Source organism: Gastrolobium bilobum, unplaced genomic scaffold (genome assembly GCF_033153095.1).
Source record: "Gastrolobium bilobum isolate Gb01-03AN ecotype WA unplaced genomic scaffold, APGP_CSIRO_Gbil_v1 utg9509, whole genome shotgun sequence".
NCBI lineage: Eukaryota > Viridiplantae > Streptophyta > Magnoliopsida > Fabales > Fabaceae > Gastrolobium > Gastrolobium bilobum.
Genome location: NW_026898720.1, coordinates 123,294 through 148,457, shown reverse-complemented (window position 1 = coordinate 148,457; position 25,164 = coordinate 123,294). Strand labels below are relative to the sequence as shown.

At 33.6% G+C, this 25,164-nt stretch overlaps 1 protein-coding gene and 1 long non-coding RNA gene across 2 annotated transcripts; both read right to left on the bottom strand.

Moving 5' to 3' along the window:
- Positions 1-868: 868 nt before the first annotated feature.
- On the bottom strand, positions 869-9,753 carry LOC133283554 (probable sphingolipid transporter spinster homolog 2). The gene is made up of 16 exons (XM_061480424.1): positions 9,418-9,753; positions 8,911-9,042; positions 8,175-8,276; positions 6,813-6,917; positions 6,621-6,696; positions 5,874-5,948; positions 5,320-5,422; positions 5,179-5,241; positions 3,928-4,000; positions 3,549-3,646; positions 3,252-3,328; positions 2,947-3,060; positions 2,439-2,558; positions 1,894-2,022; positions 1,472-1,550; positions 869-1,123 (listed from the first exon to the last, which is right to left on the bottom strand). Exons 1-16 carry the CDS (start codon positions 9,534-9,536, stop codon positions 984-986), a joined length of 1,605 nt encoding a protein of 534 aa, XP_061336408.1. The 5' UTR covers positions 9,537-9,753; the 3' UTR covers positions 869-983.
- Positions 9,754-14,711: 4,958 nt separating this feature from the next.
- LOC133283539 (uncharacterized) lies at positions 14,712-17,272 on the bottom strand. Its single transcript, XR_009747807.1, has 3 exons — positions 16,944-17,272; positions 16,700-16,822; positions 14,712-14,938 (listed from the first exon to the last, which is right to left on the bottom strand). It is a non-coding gene; the product is annotated as an uncharacterized LOC133283539 (long non-coding RNA).
- Positions 17,273-25,164: the final 7,892 nt, after the last annotated feature.

The following is a 25,164-nucleotide window of genomic DNA, read 5'->3' as shown; positions in this document are numbered from 1 at the left end:
AAATCTACGTGAGTTATTATTCATGAGTGGGAAAATATTTTTTGACAAGAACTTCTATCAACTTTTACTTTTATATATTATAAAAGTTAGATAAATTAATTAATAAGTATGACCAATAAATTATTACCGTTAGATTGACGGAAATCAAGGGTTAAGATTTAGTAGTAAGAGATAGTAAGAAAAAATAACTTCGGGAAAGGTTATAGTTATTATCTTTTTTCTTACTACCAAATTTTAACCGTTGAAATCTAATGATTACAATTTATTGAAATTTAATAATTAATTAATAAGTGTGACCCAATAAATTATAACCGTTAGATTGACAGAAATTAACGGTTAAGATTTAGTAGTAAGAGATAGTAAGAAAAAATAATAGTAAATATAACCTCTCTCTTATAATAGATAGATAATTGGGATAGATTATTCTACCTACATTTTTTTTTGCCTATTTTTGCCTAACACTTTTAAATATCGTTAGATCAGAATCTCGATAGGAGAGAAAAATGATGAAGGTAATTAAAATTCTGACCTAATGGTATTGGAAAATAATAGGCAAAGCTAGACAAAAAAAAGATAATAGAATAACCTATCCCCATATAGTTTAATGAAAAATATTTAAAAAGTATACAAATGTAAAAATCTGTAAGTATGATAACATGCATGGCGTCAAGAATTTTGGACGTATGTCGTTAGTGTTATATTGATCACAACGGTATGCCCAAGATGGTGAAACATAAGCAATATAGTTTTAACCTTTATAATCTCTAACAGAAGAGGGTTCATGCAACCGAGATAGACTCATGAAATTTATTTCCATTAACCAAAAGCAAAAAGATACTTGCACAAAAATTATTGTTAAATTACCCCAAAAAAAAGTTGAAAAAAGAAGAATGCTATTTACACTACAATGGCCATCATTGAGCAAAAACAAATTGTACCTGGACAGGCATCAAAAGATATTTAAATAAAAAATAAATAAAAAATCAACATTCTTGGGATTGAGCAGATGTTGATACTGCTTGAGTCTTCTCTTCAAGCAATGGTGCGGTGCTTGTCCTTTCGACACTTGGTACTTGCTGCTCACTATCTTCATTAAATCTATCCACACTACGCAAAAATATTCCTGCAATAATATACAATATCATGACAAGTCCGTTCAGAAAACTTTTCCATATATTATACATTTTATGAGTTGATCATTACCATATATAGAACTTTAAATTCTTTGTCTTGAAGACAAGCTAATTCTGATATGGCCAAGCAACAATCATTGCTCTTATAATAATAATGAATGCTTTGTTGTTTTCTTTAGGTTGGTTTGTACATGATTTCAATAGCAATTACTTTAATAATAATGAATACTATTAAGTATTAATCATCATTGCTCTTATAATAATGAATGATTTGTTAAAGAGATTAGTAATGTGAATTTTTTGTAGCAAATCAACAGGAAGTTGTCATGATGACTTACCAATAAACCATATTGCAGCTGCTGGAAAATATATAGTTGTTAGAATCAACGCAGTCATTCTCCAGTTGTTAATATGATCCTGCATTACCACACAATACGTATAGAAGACCATCAGAATATTGTTTACGACAAAGTACATTCTGTTTTTTTCTGGCTCTCTCTCCCTCTGTTTGGTAAGTAAAAACATTTAAAGTTTTAAACAATAATGGTGTAATCTCTTGAACATGTGGAGCCCAAATCTGGCCATCATTTTGTGGAAAAGTAACTATTTCCATCTACGGTACCCCAGTGTATAGCTCAAAAGTAAAGAAGACATGAAAAGTGTTCAGAACTGCTGCTTGTAAATTCCTTAAAAAGGAAGCAAAAACAATAACCAAGACAAAATTCCATGTGTGTAACAAATACAACTAGAAAAATCTAACCTGGAGAACTCCAACAAGAGGCGAGGAAGGTACATCTCCAAAGATATGAATAGCAACAGTAGACATAGCCATAGATAGCGGCCTCAAACTTGGTTTAACACAATGGAGACATACATAATTCACAGGACCCTAAAAGGAAAATCGTAACAATGTAAAAATAATAAAATGTGGAGCAAAAATTCTGATTTGAGTTTCTGACCAGGTACACAAAATGGTTTCTAAAGAGCAATAATTTCAACCATAATTTCTCGTAATCACAAACCATCTCGGCCTATATATCTAAATAAAGTAGCAGAAAATTATCTAAACAAGACATACTATACAAACTCAATTCCATTAAAAATTGATCATTCATGGCATAAAATTATTTAGTCAAATACTTTAAGTATATAACTTGGGAACTTCAAGATACTCAGCTAACAGAAGAATACTCAAACAGAGTTGCTAAAATACTAATAGAAGATAAGCATGTATATAGTTTAGCATGCATGTCTTGCTATAACCAAGCAAACATGAAATCTTCCTCACATAAAGAAGGGAAGTACCTGAGTGGCAAAAAGAAGTAGTTCACCAATAGCAAAAAGAGCTAGGAAGCCATACATGCTTTTAAATAAGAAGGCACCAAAACAAAATGCACCACCAACAAATGTTGTCAATGAGAGAAGCTGCAAAAGAATTCAAAGTGTTCAGTAGGACAGAGAAATAGAATTTCTAGGTGAAACTTAAGAGTGACATTTACATAAAAATTACAAAATTAGTCGGCAAGCCTGGTTTATCAGTTCCACTATAGCTTCAATGATAGCACAGTTACACAGGTAAACTTTAGGTGGGTGCATTCAAATCTTACGAGTTAGAAGATTGCAGTTTAAGTTAGGGATGGCTCAGGCACATGTTGCTGAGATCAACAGGAAAACTAGTGGTTTAAAAGTGCAAATCCAGTTATCTAACTTAATCTTCGATGTGCTCAACAGATAATAATAATACAAAATAAAATAAAATGAAGACTGCACCGGCAATGCATAAACATGAATAAAAGAAATGCTAAATACCAACCTTAAAAGCATTTGATAGGGAGTTAGTAATGAAATCAAGAGCAAAGCCTCCAGCTAAAGTGCCCAATATTCCACATACAATTGTAATTCCTCCAAATATCATATCTGCATTAGTCTGCCAAACATAATTGTTCTTACTATATGAATATTACAGCAATAATGTTATGTTTCACCTGTAAATTATCTGAAATTACCAGGCATACACTTATTTTATGCAAGTAACAAGGTATAAAAGAAAGAAGAAACAACTACGTTCATAAAATCTTATGCATAAATGTGTGGTCGGTAGATGAAAAAAATTCTCACCATGTGATATATATAATAACCAGCTTTGGGGCCCCAATACGAGTAAGCACCCATGACAAAGTTGTATGCTATGTAACCTGCAAATAGAGATTCAAGCAACAGAATCAAATGAAGAGACATGGTAAAATGTATGATTGTTAAAAATAGTGTACACATAGGTAGAGGAGATTGATATATGAAGTTCATAAGGAAGTAAGCTAGTCATATGGCAGCTTCTGAGATGAATTTAACCACCACACAATTTAAATCTAAAAAAGCAGTTGATGCATACAGTAGATCAGTAGGAGGAAGAAGTACCTAGAACATTGATGACATAAACCTTATCAAGCAAAAGTGCTTTCATATCTTTGAAAAATCCTGAGAACTGATCTAATATTGTGGTTGCAGGTTTTGACCTAAAATAAGATGAGAATCAACAAAATATAATTTCATATAAATCACGCACTAAGTGATGGATATCAGACAGTAAGAGATAAAATAAATCAAGAGTGACAAAAGTAAATTATTTCAGAAGGAAGGTGGGATAATCATTCTCAGCCGGAGGGAGAGAATTTTGTCCTTAAAAAAGCCAACAAACACTGACAGCAACAAATGCCTCTATGGGCACTATAATGGCCCATCGATCATATACTAAAAATAAAGAAACAATTCTATAAATCAAGTGTACTGCTCTCACTTGGAAGGTTCATGTGAGCTTTTATCTCTGAACTCTGCCTTTGACTCATCTTTTCCATTTGAAGCCTCCACATCTTTCCATCAAATAAGTGAATTTTGTTAAGCCCAATAAAGAGACACCGTGGATCAGAAGCAATCCAACAAAACAGAAACCTAAAATCTTTAGTTAATTGAAAGAAAGGTGAAAATTGAGTATCACTATCAATTCTACTTGTCCCAGAGCAAAAGTATATTACTTTCCGCACAACCATGAAAGGGGAAATATTGCAATTAACCCTTCAAACATAAACAACTTCAAGTCTTCTCAGCAAAATATTAGTTTTGGTTAGTATACATTCACTGTTTTATAAAGCAAAATGTTTCATCTCCCTCCCTTGCCTTCAAAAGAAGGGGAAAAACTGAAAAAGGAAACCAAGTTGTTGATAGAACATTAATCTGAGAGTCTGCTCGACAACCAGAGTTTCATGGGGGAAAAATAGAATTTTTTTCCAGATAACGGAAGATTACAATAATACCAGAGAAAGATATAGAACTGAAGGATCAGGAATCCTCCTCAAAAAGAATTACAGTACAAGAGAGAAAACTGGGGCTAAAATAAGCACAAAGGAGCAATGAAGGAATAACACAATTACATCCCACAAGAAATGAGGTGGTAAGGATCTCTAATTAAAATAGTAACATTTCTTGATTTTTCTGACTAGTGTAACAAACTTGGGCATAGAATATGCACCATTGAATTTCATAATATGCACATTTATAATTTTAAAAAATAATATAAACTCGGATGCATAGTGAACCCAATTCATGGTACCAAATCCATCATTGAATTTCACAACGTTTATAATTTTAATTTTGAATTGTGGATATGCTGCAATGCATATGGTTCAATGAAAACCCTAGTCTATATTAACATAACTCTTATTTTTATAGAATTTTCATTAACATATATTTGCATCCATGCAATTGCAATAAATATACAAAACAATTGTCTATACTGGGTAACGCAAATTGTTCTTATTCTTAATCATACGATAGAACAACGGAACTTTAAGAAACCGTGAGATACTTTGTTTAGATAATGCATTAATCTTCTGCCTAAAACACAGGAAAATGCTACCTAGAGAGAATTAATTTGTAAGAATGAGTAAGCATGATTACTACTTTCTCTTATCCAACAACCAAGCTTAAATCCTAGGCAAATTATGGGAAATTTATTTGGCTATGTAGAACTACTATAAAAACATAATGGTACCTTGAACTCCTGACACAACTGTCTCAAGTTTCAGCGCCTTTTTTGAATCACTACGGACAAAACCTGGATCCACCAGTAGCTTAGAGATGGCCAACAATATTAGAGAACCACAAGAAATCAATGCAAGACAAAAATGTGCACCTTTTAATTGCAAAGGCTTCATAAAAAATCCCAAAATAGCAAATGGAAGCATCAATACAGCCTCCACCCAAAATGCATAACGCCAACCCAAATGACTTCCAACCTGTTTATAAACAATGAAAGGCTAAAAATCAGAGAGGGAATTGGGAAACAAAACAAAACGAAAAAAAGCAAGATACACATACTGATTATTTCTAAAGCAAGTATTGACACTGCAAAATAAAGGGAGTTCCCCACTTGTCATCCAAGTTTTTCTCTACTTACAAGCCAACATTTTGGTTTCTATTGTAATTGAAAGGGGAGGAGAAAATTGTCATTCCAAATTTATTATAAACTCACTACTTACACCCACTTTCTCCTTTTAAGGACCTCCCTATTTAAAAAAATTTCATCCGAAACAAATTTTACTTTTCATTCAGTTTTCAAAATTTAGTAAGAAAATTATGCTGTCATATATTTAAGTCAAAATTATATCTTTCCTTCAAACCTGTGCTGCAGGTATTAGTATTACTACTAGAATTTGATACTGGTATTAAAACCAAAGGAAGACTTACCAAACCACCATAGACATAGCCAACTGCATATCCCGCTGGTATACACATGTAAAATGTAGCAAGCCATGCTGTTTTCTGACACATAGACCAGTACAACAAAGGTTTCCACCATTAAAAAAAATAGACAGCAATCACAATGACACATAACATTCCAACTACTGAAAAGGGTAAAGAAAAGATCAGTCAGTTTTATCAGATTATATATATAAACCATTGCAATGTTGAAAAGAACCAAACTTATCTCCACTCATTTCGATCAAGTGGCCATACTCCTTAGAGCTAATATTCCACATTTATGCTTAATAACATTAAATAACACCAAAAGAGTTGAGACTGTTTCATTTCTAGTTATGTAATGTCCAAGCTGGCTTAGGTTCTTGACATGCAAACTTTTTTTTAGATAAAAATAGTTTTGCCCAAAAAGTACAAACCAGCAAAAACCGCTCACAATTTTATGGATTAAAACAAATATTATTCAATGTATAAGTCTAAGAATTGAATCCAAAGTGAAATTGCACAAAGCAAATAACATCACAATTTAAAAGGTATTTATGACCCACTGAAGATAACATATATTCACATCAAACTAGTAAATGGAGCTTCAACTGATCCAGATCCCACAAGATGATTGCTTCACAGTTCAATAACTAAAAGACATAGTCACATATGATGACTGCAAAAGACAATAGAAACATTCTTCAAGTCTGAACTAAAAGCATGAGATGATTCCAAGGGAAAGAAACAAACCTGTGCAACTGGGGCATTGTCATCAATGAAAGGTGCTGCAAGACTTATAAATGAAGCCTCACCAACACCAACGAGCCTATAGAGAATTACAAAAGCATAAGGGAAAAAAATAAGATGATTCTTACATTTTGTACTAATATGTAAGTATTCAATAATCATAGAGCTTGAAAAATAACTGAAGAAGACACTTACATGCGACAGACTGAAATGGACCAGAAGTTGAAAGAGAAACCACAACCTAAGGTTGCAAGAGTCCAAACTGACAATCCAACTCCAATTAGTCTAAATGGATTTACACTGCAAAAGGAATTATGTAAGGATTAACATTCATCAAAGTTAATGATAGCAATTATAAATCACATAAATGATATCTGTGTTTACATGACAGAGAAGGTCAAAAATTCTCATTATTGAATTATTATGTCTAAAAAAGTATGAACTTAAATTTAATGGGAAATAGGTCCACAGGAATTGACAAGTCAACTTTTACCAGTGCAATTTAATTTATACTGCAAAACATTTAGACATATGGGCTCGTTGATTTAAAAAGATGAAAGTCATACAGAAGATTTCGTCAACTACTCTTAACACACTTATTGGTGATGCTATTGCTATGTTTGCAAATCAAGAAGGACAATTTGGACTTCAATATAAAAGATCGGTGGTTGTTTAAAGCTTGTTCAGGTTTCAAAAATTTCTTAATTTCATTCATTGACAAATTATCTTCTGAAGCATTTAGAGGTTAAATATTTAAGCTAAATAAAGCTGAAAGAAACCAATAAGCAAAAGAGTAGTTGCTGATGTATAAGTTTTACTAAACTAAAAATATTAGAAGTCTTTATGCTAAAACTTTAATGCACATATCATTTAAAAGATTATGTTAATCTTTTAACCAGAAAAACTCTGTAATTAACTCTGCAATTAAATGGAGAAGCTAAAAACCAGAGGCTGCCAGCATAATTGAGTGTAAAGCAGAACGAGCACAAAGCTGGATGGCTGCATGGCAAGTAAACTCCATGTCCCAAGAAGATGATTTACTTTGATCGCCATAATGCCAAGGGACCTTCACATGCATCATGCCAAACGGGGTGCAGAGCACAAAAGTTGCCATAATTTTGTGTATTCCCCCTCCCTTCCCCCCACCTTTTTTTTTTCACTTTCCCTACCCTCACTAGGCAGGGTTTAATAGAGAGTGGGGTTTTTTTTTTTTTTTTTTTTTTTTTTTTTTTCACTTTTTGGCATTTATTGGGATAATGTACATCCTTGGTACCCCCTATATACTTATAAAAGGAAAAATAGTAAAACCTCTCCATCATCAGGGACAGTAATATTTTATGTGAATGTGTATGAGGTCATTTATCAGTTTAGACAAAGAAATGTTTATTTCAAATGACAATTTTACACTATTTCACCTCCCTATGGTCCTTATTGCCAAGATAAAATCCATCTAGTATAATGAGATATTAAGACTTCATCATGTAAAATTGTATCTCACTTATTAAAGGTGTCATGGCAGGAATACGTAACAACTATTTCAACACAAACAATCATTACCTCTTTGCTAGAGATGCAAATATTGGAGAAGCCAGAAGAAGTCCAACCATAAAAGCAGATGATAGAACTCCATCCTCAAAATTGCTCAAGTTAAAATTCCCCCTACATTGAAGGAGAAAACTATATTGACAAACACTACACAGCTAAGTTCTGAAAATTTGGTGCTCCATACAACAGCACAATATGTCTGGCATGAAACAAGGAAAAGCTCATATAGGGAAAAGCAATAGTTATCTTGCAGGGTATATATTAGATTCTCCATCTAGGTGGTTGATGCTCCTTTTCAGAAGAATCCATAACAATTGGGGAAGAAAGGAGTAAGTTCATCAACAAGATCTCAATTTCTTTCTCCATTTTATCCTAGTTTGAAAGAGTGCTTTTTCAATTCAGAAAATGATCATTTCTTTTTTAATTTTTAAATATAATACTTTAGATGCACCCAACCCAAAGCAATTTAAAGCCGAGCAGAATCCTCTATTCTTATTTTGAAAAAAGGAAAGGCCAAGAAAAATCAAATGTAGTAGTTTGAAAAGTTGGTTCCCGTTAGTCATGCACTAAAATATTCTTATCCTTTGAGAACCACCTAATAAATGTAGCCGTGTATAACAAAAACGTAAATAAAAAATTAAGACGATTTGAAAAACAAACCCAACAAACATGAAAACTGTGTGATGAAAATTAAATGCCGAAAGCTAAAATAAGTTTTCATTTTTTATGTAGAAAATCTTAGACTTACTGTATTCCGGTTCCAGATTTGCAGACACCATCTTTTGTGCAAGTTCCTCGACTTCCATTAACACCATTGCTTGCTATTGCTCCTCGGTCCAGATAGTTTAACAAATTAATCACACAAAATATTGCAAGTAACCTACAGAACAAGTTCAAACAGATTAAGAATTTTCAAATGCATAAAGGCATTGAATTTTCAAATTTCGACTTAATCTACGCATACATTGATCAAATATGAATAATATAATTCCCAACAACACAAATTCATTAACAACATCAAGAGAGAGAGAGAGAAAAAAAAAAACTGGTCCCCACACCCAATCAACGAAAACTTGGGGACAAAAAAATTCATAAAAATTCAAACTCTCCTTCCTATTCAAAATTTCCGGAATTACTCTCACTACCCAACACTTACCCAAATCATAAAAATTAAAAATTTCCTTCCTTTACGCACATTTATTCCATCACAGATCTAGCAAAGAAAAGAAAAAACAAGGGGAAAAAGAACAATAACCTCTTTGGTGTAAACCATGAAGTTGTCGGAATCATGGTCGAGTTGCTGGACATGGGTGGCTCCACAGAAGGCTTAGGCTGAGGCTCACAAGGCTCAGGTGTTGCTTCATGTTGTGCCATCCCACTATAATATATGCTTAATATAAGAATATATTATATAGTTTGAGAATGAAACTTTTATTAAAAATAGAATATTCAATGGTAGTTGAAGGAATAAGAGCAATAGTCAAGAGAGTAGAAAGAAGCCTTGCTCTTCTTTAACACACCGTAAGCTCTCTTCTTCTCCTCCTCCTTCTTCTACTTATTGGTTTCACCAAAGAATATTATCAGATTATTCCTTAATCTGTTATAACAGAATTGATTTGAATACAAGCCAAGTGGGATGCTCTCTAACAACAATTATCGCTTTTTCTGATTCTTGATCCTTATACTACTTATTGTTCTTTTCTGTTTTGTTTCTGTTACCATCTTAGCTGAAAGTTAGTGATATTTGAGTTTATTATTTGAATATACTTTTTAAATAACTTATCTATTAATTGAAGTTGTGGTCTAATTAATTATTTAGACTTGCTTCCGTTTTAACCTATTATCCTTTTTGCTAAACTAATTTAATAAGAATAAAGATGATGGTAGGATGGTAAAATTGAAATCCTAATTTAACAGGGGAGGGATTTTTTTGAATGCCGTGTAAAATTAAAAAGTCTTATTCTTCATTTTAACTATTAATTTTTGTCTATCTAACAATTTCAAATAAATAATAAACAATTTTATGGATTAAAATTAATGACTGAGATGAGAAATAAAATTTTTAAGTTTTATCCTCGAGTTAAAAGATGTCTTCCCGATTTGATAACAATGTTGTTCATCAAATTTGAAATTAAAAATAATATTTGTATAAGTCATTAGGTTTAATCCGATGACCAGGGGCTTGGTTAGTTTATATTAGATTGTTTTCGACTCTCACAAATGTATAGAAAAGAAAAGATAATATCTATATAATGAAATTATGATTATCATTATAATAAGATAAAATGAAAAATGGTGATAATAATAATAATAATAATAATAAATGAAATAAATTTACATTATTTTTAAATGTCTAATAAACAAAATTCACATAGAGTTAACAGTTACCTTCAATTTTATTTATCAAAAATTAAATTAATTTTATATACTACTATTTAGAATTAATTTAAATTCCATTTTATACTATTTGTAGATTAAATTGTTTGGCCAGCTCCAAGAAAGTAACAAAGCCCATGTGATTGTTTATATTATTAATTGAATAATATAAACATGAATTCAATTATATATTGTATTAAGATGTTAGGTTGTTTTTATTTACCAAAAAAAAAAATGTCAGATTGATTCTAATGCTTATGAACTCCCCAAAAATAAAAAAATTGATCAGGTGAAAAGGTAATCCTAACCCAACCAATATTAACTTACTCCGTGCGGTGGGTTGGATTAAAAGTTTAGGGTTAAGTTAGTCTCATGTAACATAAGATATAGAGTTTCTTCTACCGACCTTTCGATATCCGTGTTTGTCTTTTTTTTTCTTTTAAAAAATTAATGGAACCCACACATGTTAAGTCTATCACATAAGATACCTTATCTCCTACAGCATAAGAATAATAATTCTCAAAAATTTAATGTAGATAAAACAATTTTTAATAATATATCGCGTTTGTATCATGAAGATAAGAGAAGGTTTAATTTCGTATAAAAAAACACTTGTATCTCTTTTATCATTCTTTGTAGTCCTTTGTCTATCTCTTATCTAATATATCGAAAATCTTGACGAAACAACTTTGAATTTCAACCGAAAATTTCGATTACAAATTTCGTCGGAGTATTTCCGTAAAATTTGTTGAAAACGTTAGTCATAATTTTCGATGGATTTTAACTGAAAATAATGGTGAACCGGACAGAAGCTTGTCACGTGCAACCCTGAATATGATATGTATTTATGTAAACTCTACTTTTAAGATTTTTATTTTTCGCTAAGTGGTAGACAACAAAGCCTCTTGCTGCTTTTAGCAGCAACTATCATTGGATAATATAAGCATTGAAAAGATTCACACCCATCCTTTTTAGATACTCGTAAATACTTTCAAACGGCCCATCTTCTCATGGTGACTTTTGGTTCCCATTCGAGTTGCTAATGATAACTATTGCAAATAATTCAAACGGTCCATCTTCTCATAAATATTAGATTTAATGTTTTTTCTATTTATTTTTATTTTTAAATTTTTTAAACTAGTATAAGATTTCGGATTTAATGTCTCTCATTAAAGGAGATAGAATTGTATTTTATGGAAATATCCTCAGTAATGCGGGAGTACTGAAAACTCAGTGCATCATTTATTTAATTTGAAAAAAATAATATATATTTTTTTATCTTTTTACCCTTTTTTTGTATGGTTATTTTCCCTAAACCATCACTTTTTTCTACTTTTAATAAAGGAGTACATACTACATTAGTACCAAAGATGTGCTCGTCTTTCACACATGTAAAAGTGTGTGAAACCATATTTTTTTTCTCTTTCTATTCTTTTCACATGGCCCCACACACTTTTATACGTGTGTTGAAAATAATTTTATTTTCTATAGTATAAAAAACATCAAACCCTAAGATTTCAATAAAAAATTTGTTTTCTTTGTTGTAAATATCAATCACACTATCCATAAGAAAAAAGAAATAAGAGGAAAAAAACAAGAGACACTAGGTCCATTTATATTCTACTAAGTACTAACAGCAATAACCTTGAGTCTCCTATTCATTGACCAAAACTATTAAAAGGAACCAAAAATCCATTAAAATATGTGTTTGTCATTTTAAATAATATAGAGTTACGTCATTGATAGACATAAAATAATTTTTTTATTTAAAATTTAAATTAAAAAAATCACTCACTTTCTCTCTCCCATGATTTCTACTTTTTTTGTCTATCTCTCTTCTAAAATAACATAACTTATGTCATTTAAAATGACAAACACCAAACCCTAAAACATAATAGAAAAGAAAAGAAAAAACTCAAAATAATAAAAGACCTCCAAAAGCGCAATCCGCGTGCATCGGGAGAGAACGAGAACATGTGTAAATAATCACAGCCCTTACAAGTATCTCTTTGCTTTGATCCAAATAAAAGATTTTCCATGTCTTTAATTTAAACCTTAGTTCATGTATTATAATGATCTCTACATAATAAGTAAAACTTTAGAACCAACCAAGTAGAAAATTTAATAAGCAAGTGTAGCTCACTTGGTCACTTGGTAAGTGAACTGCAGCTCGAGGGGTCGTATTCTTGTGGCCGATGAGGTCATGTGTTCGACGCTTAGGAGAAGTATTTTGGGGCCAATGACAAATCCTAAATACTACTAGTCACGGAAGGAATTAGTCTCATCCTTCGAGGTAGGGATACCTTTCAGTTCACTGAAAAAAAAAAAGAGTAAAAAATTTAAAGTAAATCCAAACGTCAAAGATTCATCCATACCCAAACATTAGATTTTAATACAAGTGCAGGCGGGATATGTCTTTTACAATATAAAACAAATTAAAAACAATCATATAAAAATTAAAAGTAAATGTGAACAAATTTTATATCCTCAACTCAACTGGGCATTGTGGGAAATTAAATTATTACTTAAGGGAAAACATTTTGTAAAATAACTAGGAAAATCACACGTCGTCCAAAAGTCTTTTTATAAAAAGAATTTTTGCTTATTTACACATCGAACCAAAGAATTTATGACTTATGAGAGCACTTGCAAAGATAAAAAGAATTTATGAGAGCAGTATAGCATCCATATGATGCATTTTTTATAGTTTTATTTCTCACTCAGCTTCTACAAACCTAGCACTCTTACAGGAAATGATATGCGGAAGCCTAAAGCTAAGTCACTATGCTTTTGCACATGGAGCTGAATATTTTAACTAATGGAACGTTTGATTACGGAGAAATTTTTTGAATACTAAGGAAATGTAATTAACAGGGAAATGGTTGGAAAGTGAGTTTGGTAGGAAAATGTAAAAAAAGTTGTTTGATTTGAAAAAATTTTACCGGGCAAATTACGTAAGATTTATAAAGTCTATGTTTGGTTTGAGGTAAAATATAGATGAGGAAATAAGTGACAATTACAAAAATATTCCTGTTTTTACATTTTGGAAGGGAGAGATTAATTTGTATGATCTTCAGATGGTTAATCATTCGTCTAAGCCCTCGTCATTACGTTGAATTCTTGCACAGTAGATTATGGATGCACCATAATATCCAGCATTCTGTTTTTAGTTCAACAATTGTACTTACGACATTTAACACATATGGTTGTCGTGGTTTCTCAGTTTTTGGTTTGAATTGAAGTTAGATAATGCTATTAAAAAAATCTTACAAATGTTGTTATGTTGATAACCATAAACACATATTACTGGTCTGTGAATTTGTATCTATACTGCTTGCGTTTGATGCAATTGGTAATGAAAATTTGTAACCAAACTTGTATTTTACAAAATTAAGTGTATTTTACAAAAAAACTACACAAAACTTTAACTATCAGCTCTGAATTCTTGAAGTGGCTATTGAAATGGATGAACCCAACATTCATTCTCCTCAACTGCTTTTTGCCATCGTTTTCTAAAAGCTTGTAAGAGCTTTTTTTTCTTCAAAAGTGTTTTTTTTTTTGAAAAAAAGCACTTCTCAGTTTTAGTTCATTTGGATGTCTGTTTTTTAAAAAAGTAGAAGTCACAAAAAGTCAAAACCTACTTTTTCCAGAAGCTAAAAATTTTAACTTCTAAAAAAGCAGAAGTCAAAAGCCAAATATTTTTTTCAAAAACTAAATATTTTTATAAAAATATAAATAGCTCTAACTTTTGTAAAAAGAACTTCTAAAATAAGAAAGAGATAAAAGTTACTTTTTTCAGAAGTGTAAACAAACGGGCTCTAACTCGTGGTAAGAACGTCTTCTCACCTGCACCACATGCAGAATATTGTATTAGTGACAACAACATCATCATTTAGAATGGTGTCGAAGTTATTAGTTAATATGACATTTAATATGACATGATTGACAAGGAAAGTAGTTAATCTACCTCCAAACCAAGACACTCCATAATTCCACAATACGGAAGCATCCACAATAGTCAACAACTTGGAACAGCACATAGCTTAAACATCACAGTGAAGAATCGTGCTCTTTTTCTATTAAGCAACCAATTTCTTGCAAATTTCCAAATTTAGAAAAAAGAAAGTTTCAAATAATTACAAGGAATGTATGAAAGAAACAAAGATAAGGAGGGCTGCCATCTAATCTCCTAGTACATATAAACTGATGAAAACAGCAAATACATAGAATTCAATTCAAATAAAAAAGCTGAAACACTAGTATCATATTATTAAGGTCAATACCAAGTTTGGTAGATAAAACAATCAAGCCCAAATCGAACAAGACAAGATAAAGCATCATCCCTTTTGCAGTATTTACAACCTTTTGCAATTCGACAAGGTAAATCAATCGGCTAGTACCTGAAATTATTGAATATAATGGAAGTCATTCGAAAAACAACTTAAATACAATCACATGCACTAAACCAGCAAACAAAAACACAGTCAACATGCATAATCACAGCTTAGACCCCACAGAGAAGTAGGGCCTTACTTTAGTATGATCAAGCACATTCTCCTCACCCGTGATGATGCTAAAATATTAAATTCACATTTTCAAGATTTGTCTGACTCCTTTAACACTATATTTTCCAATATCAAATTTTTATGCAGGGCAACAATGAGAAAATCACTTCTTTAACACTATACTTTGCATGCTGACATAGCAGTCATAGATTATGCCATAAGCTACCACCCTTTGATGTTGTTCCTGTTTTTCCAAATCAACAAACCATGTATGTCACAAATCCATTAAAATAAAAAATCTCAACATTTGCTACACTTAACCCACCCTGCTTACTGGATAATAAATAAGTGTCAGCTTTAAACACCCCACACTCACTTAAGAGGAAGCAAACCTTTTTTCTTCAATACTCATAGCATCACACCCATTTCTGCAAAGAATAGTTATAGGGTTGCTTTTATAAACCCAATAAATAACACAAGCTATCTAAAAGATTTGAACACGAGACCCTCCAACATAAATTAAGTATATGGTGAAATATTTGAACCGTATATAAAAATCATACTAATATAGTTAATTAAGTTTTCTAGTTAACAAATTTGAGAATAATAATTTGACAGTGTGCGATTAAAAGAATTTGAAATTAATAGGCAAGTTTGTTCCAGTTTTTACAAAGTCTAAATAGCTAGATTTATTTACAAGGAGACTCGGTTTGATTAAAATAAAGAAGGAAAAGGAAGAAGAAACAAAAATGGAAAAGGAGACTCGGTTTACAATAATTTTATCACACAACTGCTCCAACTCAACTTCTAAAATTTTATACAAGTTTGCTTTGTTCCGCCTATAAATCCAAGTTTCAGTATCCTGACCCCAATCAAATCTTGAAGGACCACTGCATAAGAGATGGAGTCTTTTAGACAGGTCTAAGAGATCTTAGAAAATGTATGAGAGGTAGTTAATATTAATATACATGCAATCTTGATTATTATACCTATTTTGGCCTATGTTCGATATCAAAGGCCATCTTGTTTAAGTACAGGCTGTACAGCTGATTAAGAAGACAAACAGAAAAGATAGCAGAACATCATTCCAGCAAAAGATGCATGTCCAGAGGATCAAATTTTATTCCACTTCAATAAACAGAACTACACTTTAAGCCTCGGAATCACACAAAGGCTTCCAAAATGATAAGACATTTGAAATAGTTACGATCAATCATAATGTCACTTACGGCTGAATATATAAATAGTTGCTTCTTTATTGAGGTGATGATCAAAATAGCAGTGAGGGGAGATACAATGACTGTGTGATACCATCTCTTATGGTAATGACTGACTAGATTGGTCTGAATATATTTTGGATACATAATATTATAGCATCTCTACATGCAAAAGGGCTAAACCTATATCTTAATAGAATAGTAAAATATAAACAAAGATACCCATCATTGATCTCAGACTCACTTTATGTAAGAGGTTAAATAAAACGTGTGAATGAAACCTGGCATAAAATGTTGCATATATCCCCACACTATCCCAGAGAACAATTTAGACAAAGAAATTAAACCAATGACAGATTTCATGTGAAGTCCACCAAACCTTGCCTTTTTCTTCAAGATTTACAAGGAGTCAACAGCTACAAAAAAGGATCATGCTTACCCAATGAGGGTGTGTACCACGAACGATGGACAACAACACTACCCGCGCTTGCCTCTGTTCAGCCTTGCCTCTGTTCACGGCAGTGTTCTGGTTCCACTACCCGCGCTTGTCAGATTGATGTTGCTACAAAATCCAACAACTTAATGTCAGAGTCAAGTCTGAAGATGGGTTTCTTTTTCTCCATGATTTTTCTGAAATAAAAATATCAAAAGCTAGTAAATCTTTGAGATAAGCATGCAAAAACCAAACAGAAGTTGCTGTGAAACCCAATCTAGTCAGCCTTTGTGTAGATCTTCAAACGAGCTTCTCCGTTATGTCCTTTGGCGGGAGGATTTGGTGGGAGGTTACTCACTTTGGCGCTAGTAGGTTAAGCAAGGGTAGTTTTGGGAGCATCCATTTTCATAGTTTTCATTTACCCAGTTATCGGTCGAATACCACCGTGGAAATAGGATTGCAGCGCTAGTTTTGGTCCAACTTTGCGTGCAAAACTCAATTGCAAGGCAAATCAGTTAGGTAGGCAAATTTTTGGATCACTTCTACCAAACGTGGAGAATCAACTTACCCATTTTCAGATGTCCATCAAAATTTTGAGAAACCCTGTACCAAACACACCCTAAAGACCTTACAATTCAAAATGTATCTTGTATAATTTACTTTATATGGTGAAAGTTAAATGTTTAAGCTTCTATATGCATGAAATGAACCACCTTTGAGAATGATATCTCGCGAAATGCAGAACTGCATTCTGTCGCGAAATATCCGGATATGAATATCCGAATATGATATTCGGATATGGGGATCTGAATATCCGGATATTGGCAAAGAGATATCCGGATATTGATATCCGGATATGCTCCCGACAAATATCCGGATATTCTGAGTTTCCGAAGAACAGTAGTTGCACTGTTCATACAGAATGATGTTTGGGGTTTGTGGACCCTAAATTGGTTAAGTTGAACCTTTGTAATAATTGAACTAAGTCAGAATCAAGTGATTAAGGGCTTGTGGCTTTGTGAGAAGCCTTAAGACATGAAATGTAAAGGAAAGACGTTGTCCTTGTGTCTTATACTTGTTGAGTATGCTTTTGATATGATTGCTGGTCCAAAACATATTGTGATTCTGCTGTGTTTGGGCTTTGAGATTGGTTGGACTCTTGGCTTGGATTGTTAGCTTGCAAGGTAAGCTTTCGTGTCCTCGGTTTAGCCATTGTTGGTTCCACCATGTCCCATGGGGGTATGGTTATATGCGTGATGTTGTTTTCATGATATATTGATTTGTTGAAATGCTGTTGAGCTGTTATATGCGAGTGCCTTTATGATATGCATGTGGTATTCCACCTATACGGTAAGCCTGAGTATGCGGTACATACAAGAGGGTGAGGTTGTGGGTGAGGTGCAAGCGGTGTTCCTTGTACTTATTGTGGGGTTGTAGACGTACGTCCTGCATTTCTCTGGCCAGTAGAATAGTTAAAACACACATGGCATGAATATCTGTTGCACTGCATAGTTTTGGAACTTATACTGTTAAATGCTTTTGAACTTATATTGCTCGTGTAAGTGAGCTTGGGGTGGAAGATCCTTGAGGACCTCTTGTCTTACTGAGATTTCTTTTTAGAGATCTCATCCCACGTTTGGGGCACATATTTCAGGTTCAGGTGATGCGGGGGTTGAGACCTCTAGTGGCAGGAGGCCGGAGCTTAGCTGATTATATATTGTTATGCTGCTTATGTTGGATGCTGGATATTGACTGTTGCTTTTTATGCTTTTAGCTTCATGATGTTATTGTTGAGACTGTTGTGGGGCTTTGTTGCCTTATTTGGTGAGCATGGGGATTGTCTATACCACTTTGACTTGATTTTATGCTTAGTTGTTTTTAGCTGTAATTAATAATGTATCAGGATATTGTTCGGACTACGTGGTGTAGATCTGTGACTTAGATACTCACATCTATGTTATGAGGTATTTCAGTAACTGTCTTTTGCAATTATATACAGGCTATGTTTTATGAAATGAATGAATTAATTCAACTTGGTTAATGATAATGACGTCATAATTGAAAAGAAAAAGATATTCCGCATTTTTATATTAAGCGTGAATTAATACGATGATATGATAACAAACCGGATATATACGGAGTATTACAAACAGAATCAATAATATATAAGAGTTTCAGTTACAAACATCAATAAGATGACTTTGAGCACTGGTATCACCTTCTTTTCATGCGTGGCTAGTTTATTTACGGTCATCTCAGTGATAAATTAAGAAGAAATGAGATTAGGAACTATTATCTATAGAATTGTTCATTAATTAGTTCCTGTAGGTTACGACAGTCTTTAAGCAGCGGATATTCAAATATCTTGAGAAAATCACTAAGTATTTAACCCAGCAGTAAAGTCAAATCAAGTTATATCAGTTTAACAAAACAGAATACATACAGAAATGCTGGAACACAAAGTCTTAAGAACCTGAAGCGACACCCCAAGAATGATCAATACACACCAAAGCAAGATAGAAAGAACGAAAGCGAGAGAGTGGGTTGAGAGAGAGAGAGAGACGTGCAAGAGAGAATAAAGAGGCATATGACTCATACTTCGCATGCTGATAAGGGCTCTTGTTATAGAGGTAATAAGAAAGACAACTTATTGTAAATTTTCCTTTTCTTAGTAGTTTAGGCTTGAATCAATGACTAGAATTTTTCTAATCCTATGTAAACTGAGTGACTTATAACGAGTGGCAGTGAGGTGACAAGCTGGACGTAGTCAAAATTGAGTGAACCAGAGTAGATCATTGTGTCTATTCTCACTCTTTCTCTTTTCGTTTGCGATTTTTGTGATTGTTAATTTCCAACAAAAAAGGTGTGTCATCACTCTCTCCAATAGTGCTCCATTTTGCATCACGAATTTTGCCAGACAAAATACACAAAATGTCCTGGTGATCCAATTCCAACCAACTCAGAATCAAATTACAAAAGTAAAGAATTCAGATTACAAGCTATTGTCTATCAGATTGCAAAAGCAAAAAATAAGATTAAAGAATTACCTGAATTGCAGCCGGTTATTCTTCTACATTTTAAATCGAAAGCAAAATAGTATGAAAGTGTTTATGTAAAATTGATGTTCCATGGCGATGATACCATAAAGGTATTTGACACAGGATCTCAAGCACAGGGAAGATTCAAGAGAGAGAGAAAATATCTGTGAGATCTCTCAATGTGACAGAAATTGATAGAATGAATATTAAATTATAAAGACTATACAAAAGTCTATTTATAGTATATCAGAAAGGAAACTAAACTAGGCTAACTAATTCAGTTACAGACTCAAAACAAACTGAACAGAATTGAAAACTAACTTAACAGGTATAACCAGGACTGTACTGTCAAGTATGTGGCAAGCCAGGTCACATTGCCTGGAATTGCTATCACAGGTATAACCAGGACTATCCAAATCCCACTGAGCAAGTCAAGAATGACAAGTTTACTCCTCAGAACTCACAGATTCAAGCTAATGTTGCTATGACTGGATCTGCTGAGCAAGATGCTCCAACTGAAAATACAACTGACTACTTCTCTGTATTTGACCAAGCTTGGTACCCTAACTCAGGCGCAACCAATCATCTCACTCCTAGTGCTGGTAATCTCTTATCCAAAACAAATTATAAAGGTCAAGAATCTGTTCAAATAGGCAATGGATCTTGTATGAAAATAAAGCACAGTGGTCACACTATTTTACACTCACCATCCAACTCATTATCCTTTACTTTACCTAATCTTCTACATGTTCCTGGTCTTTCAAAAAATCTTCTAAGTGTCTCGCAGTTTGCTAAAGATCACAATGTATTTTTTGAATTTCATCCTAATCATTGTGTTGTTAAATCTCAGGCAAGCAAGGAGATCCTTCTTCAAGGAACACTTAAGAATGGTCTCTATGCATTTGAGGGTGTCAAAATCCCAACTCATACTGCTTTTACTGCTGTTTCTGTTCAAAATAAAAATGTATCCCACTCCACAGTGGTTGATTCTGTCACTTGCAAAATAGATAGCAAGTTGTCCTTATGGCATGCACGTTTAGGTCATGCTTCACTCAGCACTGTAAAAAGTGTATTGAATCATTGTAATATTTCATTCCAAAATAATAAAACTCCTTTTACCTGTTGTGCTTGTTGTATGGGTAAAATGCATCAATTGCCCTTTCCAGCTTCAACTCATGTTTATACAAAACCTTTGGAATTAATATTTTCTGATATATGGGGTCCTGCTCCCATTACTAGCACCACTGGCTCTAGATATTACATTGTCTTTGTTGATGCTTTCAGCAAATTTACTTGGTTATATCCTATATCTACAAAGAGTCAAGCTTTTCCTGTTTTTGTTGCATTCAAAACTATGGCTGAATTGCAATTCAACACTAAAGTCAAATCTATCCAAACCGATAATGCAAAAGAATATCTAGCCTTTGATAACTACCTCCAACAAAATGGCATAGTTCATAGACTCACTTGCCCATACACTCATCAACAAAATGGTACCCCTGAGAGAAAACATAGGCACATAGTTGAAACTGGCCTATCTCTCCTTGCTGCTTCCTCTCTCCCTCAACAATATTGGGAAGATGCATTTCTCACAGCAACCTATATCATCAATAGGCTTCCTACACCTACATTGCACAATACCTCTCCTTATGCCATACTGCTTCAAAAGGAACCTGATTACACACTTCTGAGAACCTTTGGTTGTGCTTGTTACCCTCACCTAAGGCCCTACAATAAACACAAACTTGATTTTCGCTCAATCCAATGCACATTCCTTGGCTACAGTCCCAACCATAAGGGTTACAAATGCCTCTCACCTGAAGGTAAAATATTTGTTGCAAGAAATGTTGTTTTTGATGAATTTCTGTTTCCCTTTACCCAAACATTCACCAAAAATACTGTGTCTTCTTCTTCTGAACCATCACATGTACCTATAATTCCTAAAATAACTATCTCACCTTCCTCTCAACTCACATCCATACCCACTATATGTGCTGAGGTCACTACAGATTCTGTTTTGCCTATTTCTAACAGTTCTTGCAGGTTATCTACTGGTGAGACATCAGAGTCTCTTTTACCTGCTACAGCACCTACCTCTCAACCCAACAATAATCATCATATGCTCACTAGAGCCAAGACTGGTGTCTTTAAACCCAAGGCCTTCACTGCTTCTATTGAACCTACCTCAGTTGCAAAGGCTATGACTCAACCTCAATGGCTGCAGGCCATGAAAGATGAATATGAAGCACTTCAAAGAAATAATACCTGGAAGCTTGTACCTCTGCCATCAGACTGCACCCCTATTGGATGTAAATGGGTGTTCAGGACCAAATACAATCCAGATGGTTCTATCTCCAAGCATAAAGCTCGCCTAGTAGCTAAAGGTTTTCATCAAAGAGAAGGTCTAGACTATGCAGAAACCTTCAGCCCTGTGGTTAAACCTGCTACTGTCAGAATTATCCTCACAATAGCTCTCTCTCGGCAGTGGCCAATTCACCAATTGGATGTGAATAATGCTTTCTTAAATGGAGATCTTCATGAGACTGTTTATATGCAGCAGCCTCCAGGATTTACTACAGGTGATAAAACAAATGTTTGCCGCCTCACCAAGGCACTTTATGGTCTTAAACAAGCCCCTCGTGCTTGGTTTGAGAAACTCAGTTTCACTTTGGGTCACCTAGGATTTGCCTCTACAAAGTGTGACTCATCACTCTTCATCTCAATCACATCCACAGCAACCATCTATGTTTTGGTCTATGTAGATGACATCTTCATCACTGGCTCCTCACCTACTGCCATTACATCACTCATTACTAATCTCAACTCAGCCTTTGCTCTCAAGGATTTAGGCCAGCTTCACTATTTTCTTGGTATTGAAGCACAAAAAGACTCCTCAGGTACACTGCATCTCAGTCAAGCAAAGTATATTGCTGACTTACTCAAAAAGGCAAACATGAGTGATTGCAAACCAATGCCAACTCCTATGTCTTCAAGTATAAAACTATCTTCTAGATATGGCACTGCCTTTCATGATCCCTCTCTCTATCGGTCCATAGTTGGAGCCTTACAATATGCTACAGTAACTAGACCTGACATATCCTTCTCTGTCAACAAGGTATGTCAGTTCATGCATGCTCCTCTTGACACTCATTGGAAGGCAGTTAAACGAATTTTACGGTATCTACATGGCACAAGTTCTCTAGGACTTACCATTTCTCCTTCTCCTCACTTTCATATCTCAGCCTATTGTGACAGTGACTGGGGATCTGATATTGATGACCGTAGGTCCACATCTGGTTACTGTATCTTTCTTGGTAACAATTTAATTAATTGGTCCTGCAAAAAGCAAGCTGTGGTAAGTCGCTCAAGTACTGAGGCTGAGTATAGATGTCTTGCAGCCACCATTGCTGAACTTGCTTGGCTCAAATCTTTATTGTCTGAGTTACTTATCTCCACTCCAGGCACACCTACAGTTTATTGTGATAACCTTAGTGCAGTGCAACTGGCAGCAAATCCCCTTTTTCATTCCAGAACAAAGCATTTTGAACTGGATCTCTATTTTGTTCGCGAAAAGGTTATGGCAAAACACCTCACTGTTCATCATATACCTTCAGTGGATCAGATAGCAGATGGCTTCACCAAGGCTGTCTCCAGGCCTAATTTTCTCAATTTTTGTTCCAAGCTCAAGCTTTCCACCTCTTCCAGCCTTGAGCTTGCGGGGAGATGATAACATATAGTAATTGTTAAGTTAGTTTTCAATTCTGTTCAGTTTGTTTTGAGTCTGTAACTGAATTAGTTAGCCTAGTTTAGTTTCCTTTCTGATATACTATAAATAGACTTTTGTATAGTCTTTATAATTTAATATTCATTCTATCAATTTCTCTCACATTGAGAGATCTCAGAGATATTTTCTCTCTCTCTTGAATCTTCCCTGTGCTTGAGATCCTGTGTCAAATACCTTTACGTGGTAATATTTTTTTTATAAAAAGTTGCTTAGACCTGCAACCATACCATTCTCTCTTCACGATCTTATACCAGTGGAGGAGTAACTTTCTCTTTCATTTCGTTATAGTCTCCATAATAATCAACTACGAACGAATCTTTTGCAAAATTTGAAGCTGACTACACATTGTGCAATTAAAAAATTAGTGTGAATAATATTTACATGAGCTAGCGACGTACTAGTTGTACATGAGTTAATAAGATGCAGACAAGGCAGCTGAACACATTCATTGCTGACACAAACAAAAATAACAATAAGGAACCAATTAAAATCAAACATGCAAGACCGCTGTATTCAGAGGTACCCTGGACTCTATGTCTCTATCTATATATGGCTCCAATGATTGAATGCAAGCTTGTATGGCTGAACTTGGTGTTCAACATAGAATACACTACCACAAGTCTTAATTGCAAAATAAACCGAATACATGCAAAAAAAGGACGCTGGCTTCAAGGCAGAGGCGGAATTTCCTAAATTTTTTTGGGAAAAAAAAAATTATCACTGAAGAGATAAGAAGGAAGAAACAGCTTTGGTACAGTAGGATGTTCAAATAGCCATTTGGTTAAGAAAGAGGTCAGCAGCATTTGTTACTATGCTATGTACATGTTATTGCCATCATTTTACCCTATATCTTGCGTTGTTAGTACACGAGTCACCTTTTTGTCCTTCCACGTCCATGAGTCAGCAAAAGAAGCTAAAAATAAATTATTTTTTTCAAATTTCCAAATTCAAAACATAGAGTCGAATCTTCTTTATTCAATAAATGAAGCATTTGATTTAATTACAAATTCAATAAATCATTAATATAGGCAAAATGACCGTACTACTAAGAAACTAAGAAACGAGGAATGTTTCTCCAACTCTAAGTTGTTCTGAAATGTTTTTCCAGTGTAGAGCAGTCAAATGCATTAGTCAACATGACGTGAATGGTCTCGTTACTCTGCATGGCGTGATTGGGTGACATAATAGTTTTTGATTTTAAAAATTTCGGTAAAATAAAATTATGATTATCATGATTTTAGAAACAAAATCTACATTAATGGTTATATTAATTTCGAAAATTAATTAATTATTATGATTTTGGTAAAATTTAGAATAATCAAATTGATTATTTTTGGAGTTTAAAATCAAGACAAATTAGTAAGAAAAATTTCTAAGAGAATTCTTTTATTTTGCGAGTAATTTGTGGGAATACTAAAATGGTCTTGTGTTAAACACACACTGCATACCACAAATCATGCATCATGATTGTGTGAAGCACACGCTGCCTATCATGACCGTATTTTAGGACCTTAATGATTTCAAAATTCAGATAAGCTAAGTGATGCACGTTCACCGGCGCTCTTGCTTACATAGTTTTTGAAATCAAATAAAAGGATACTCTCAATTAAATAATTCTTGGAAATTGGAAAATATTGCTTATGTTGAAT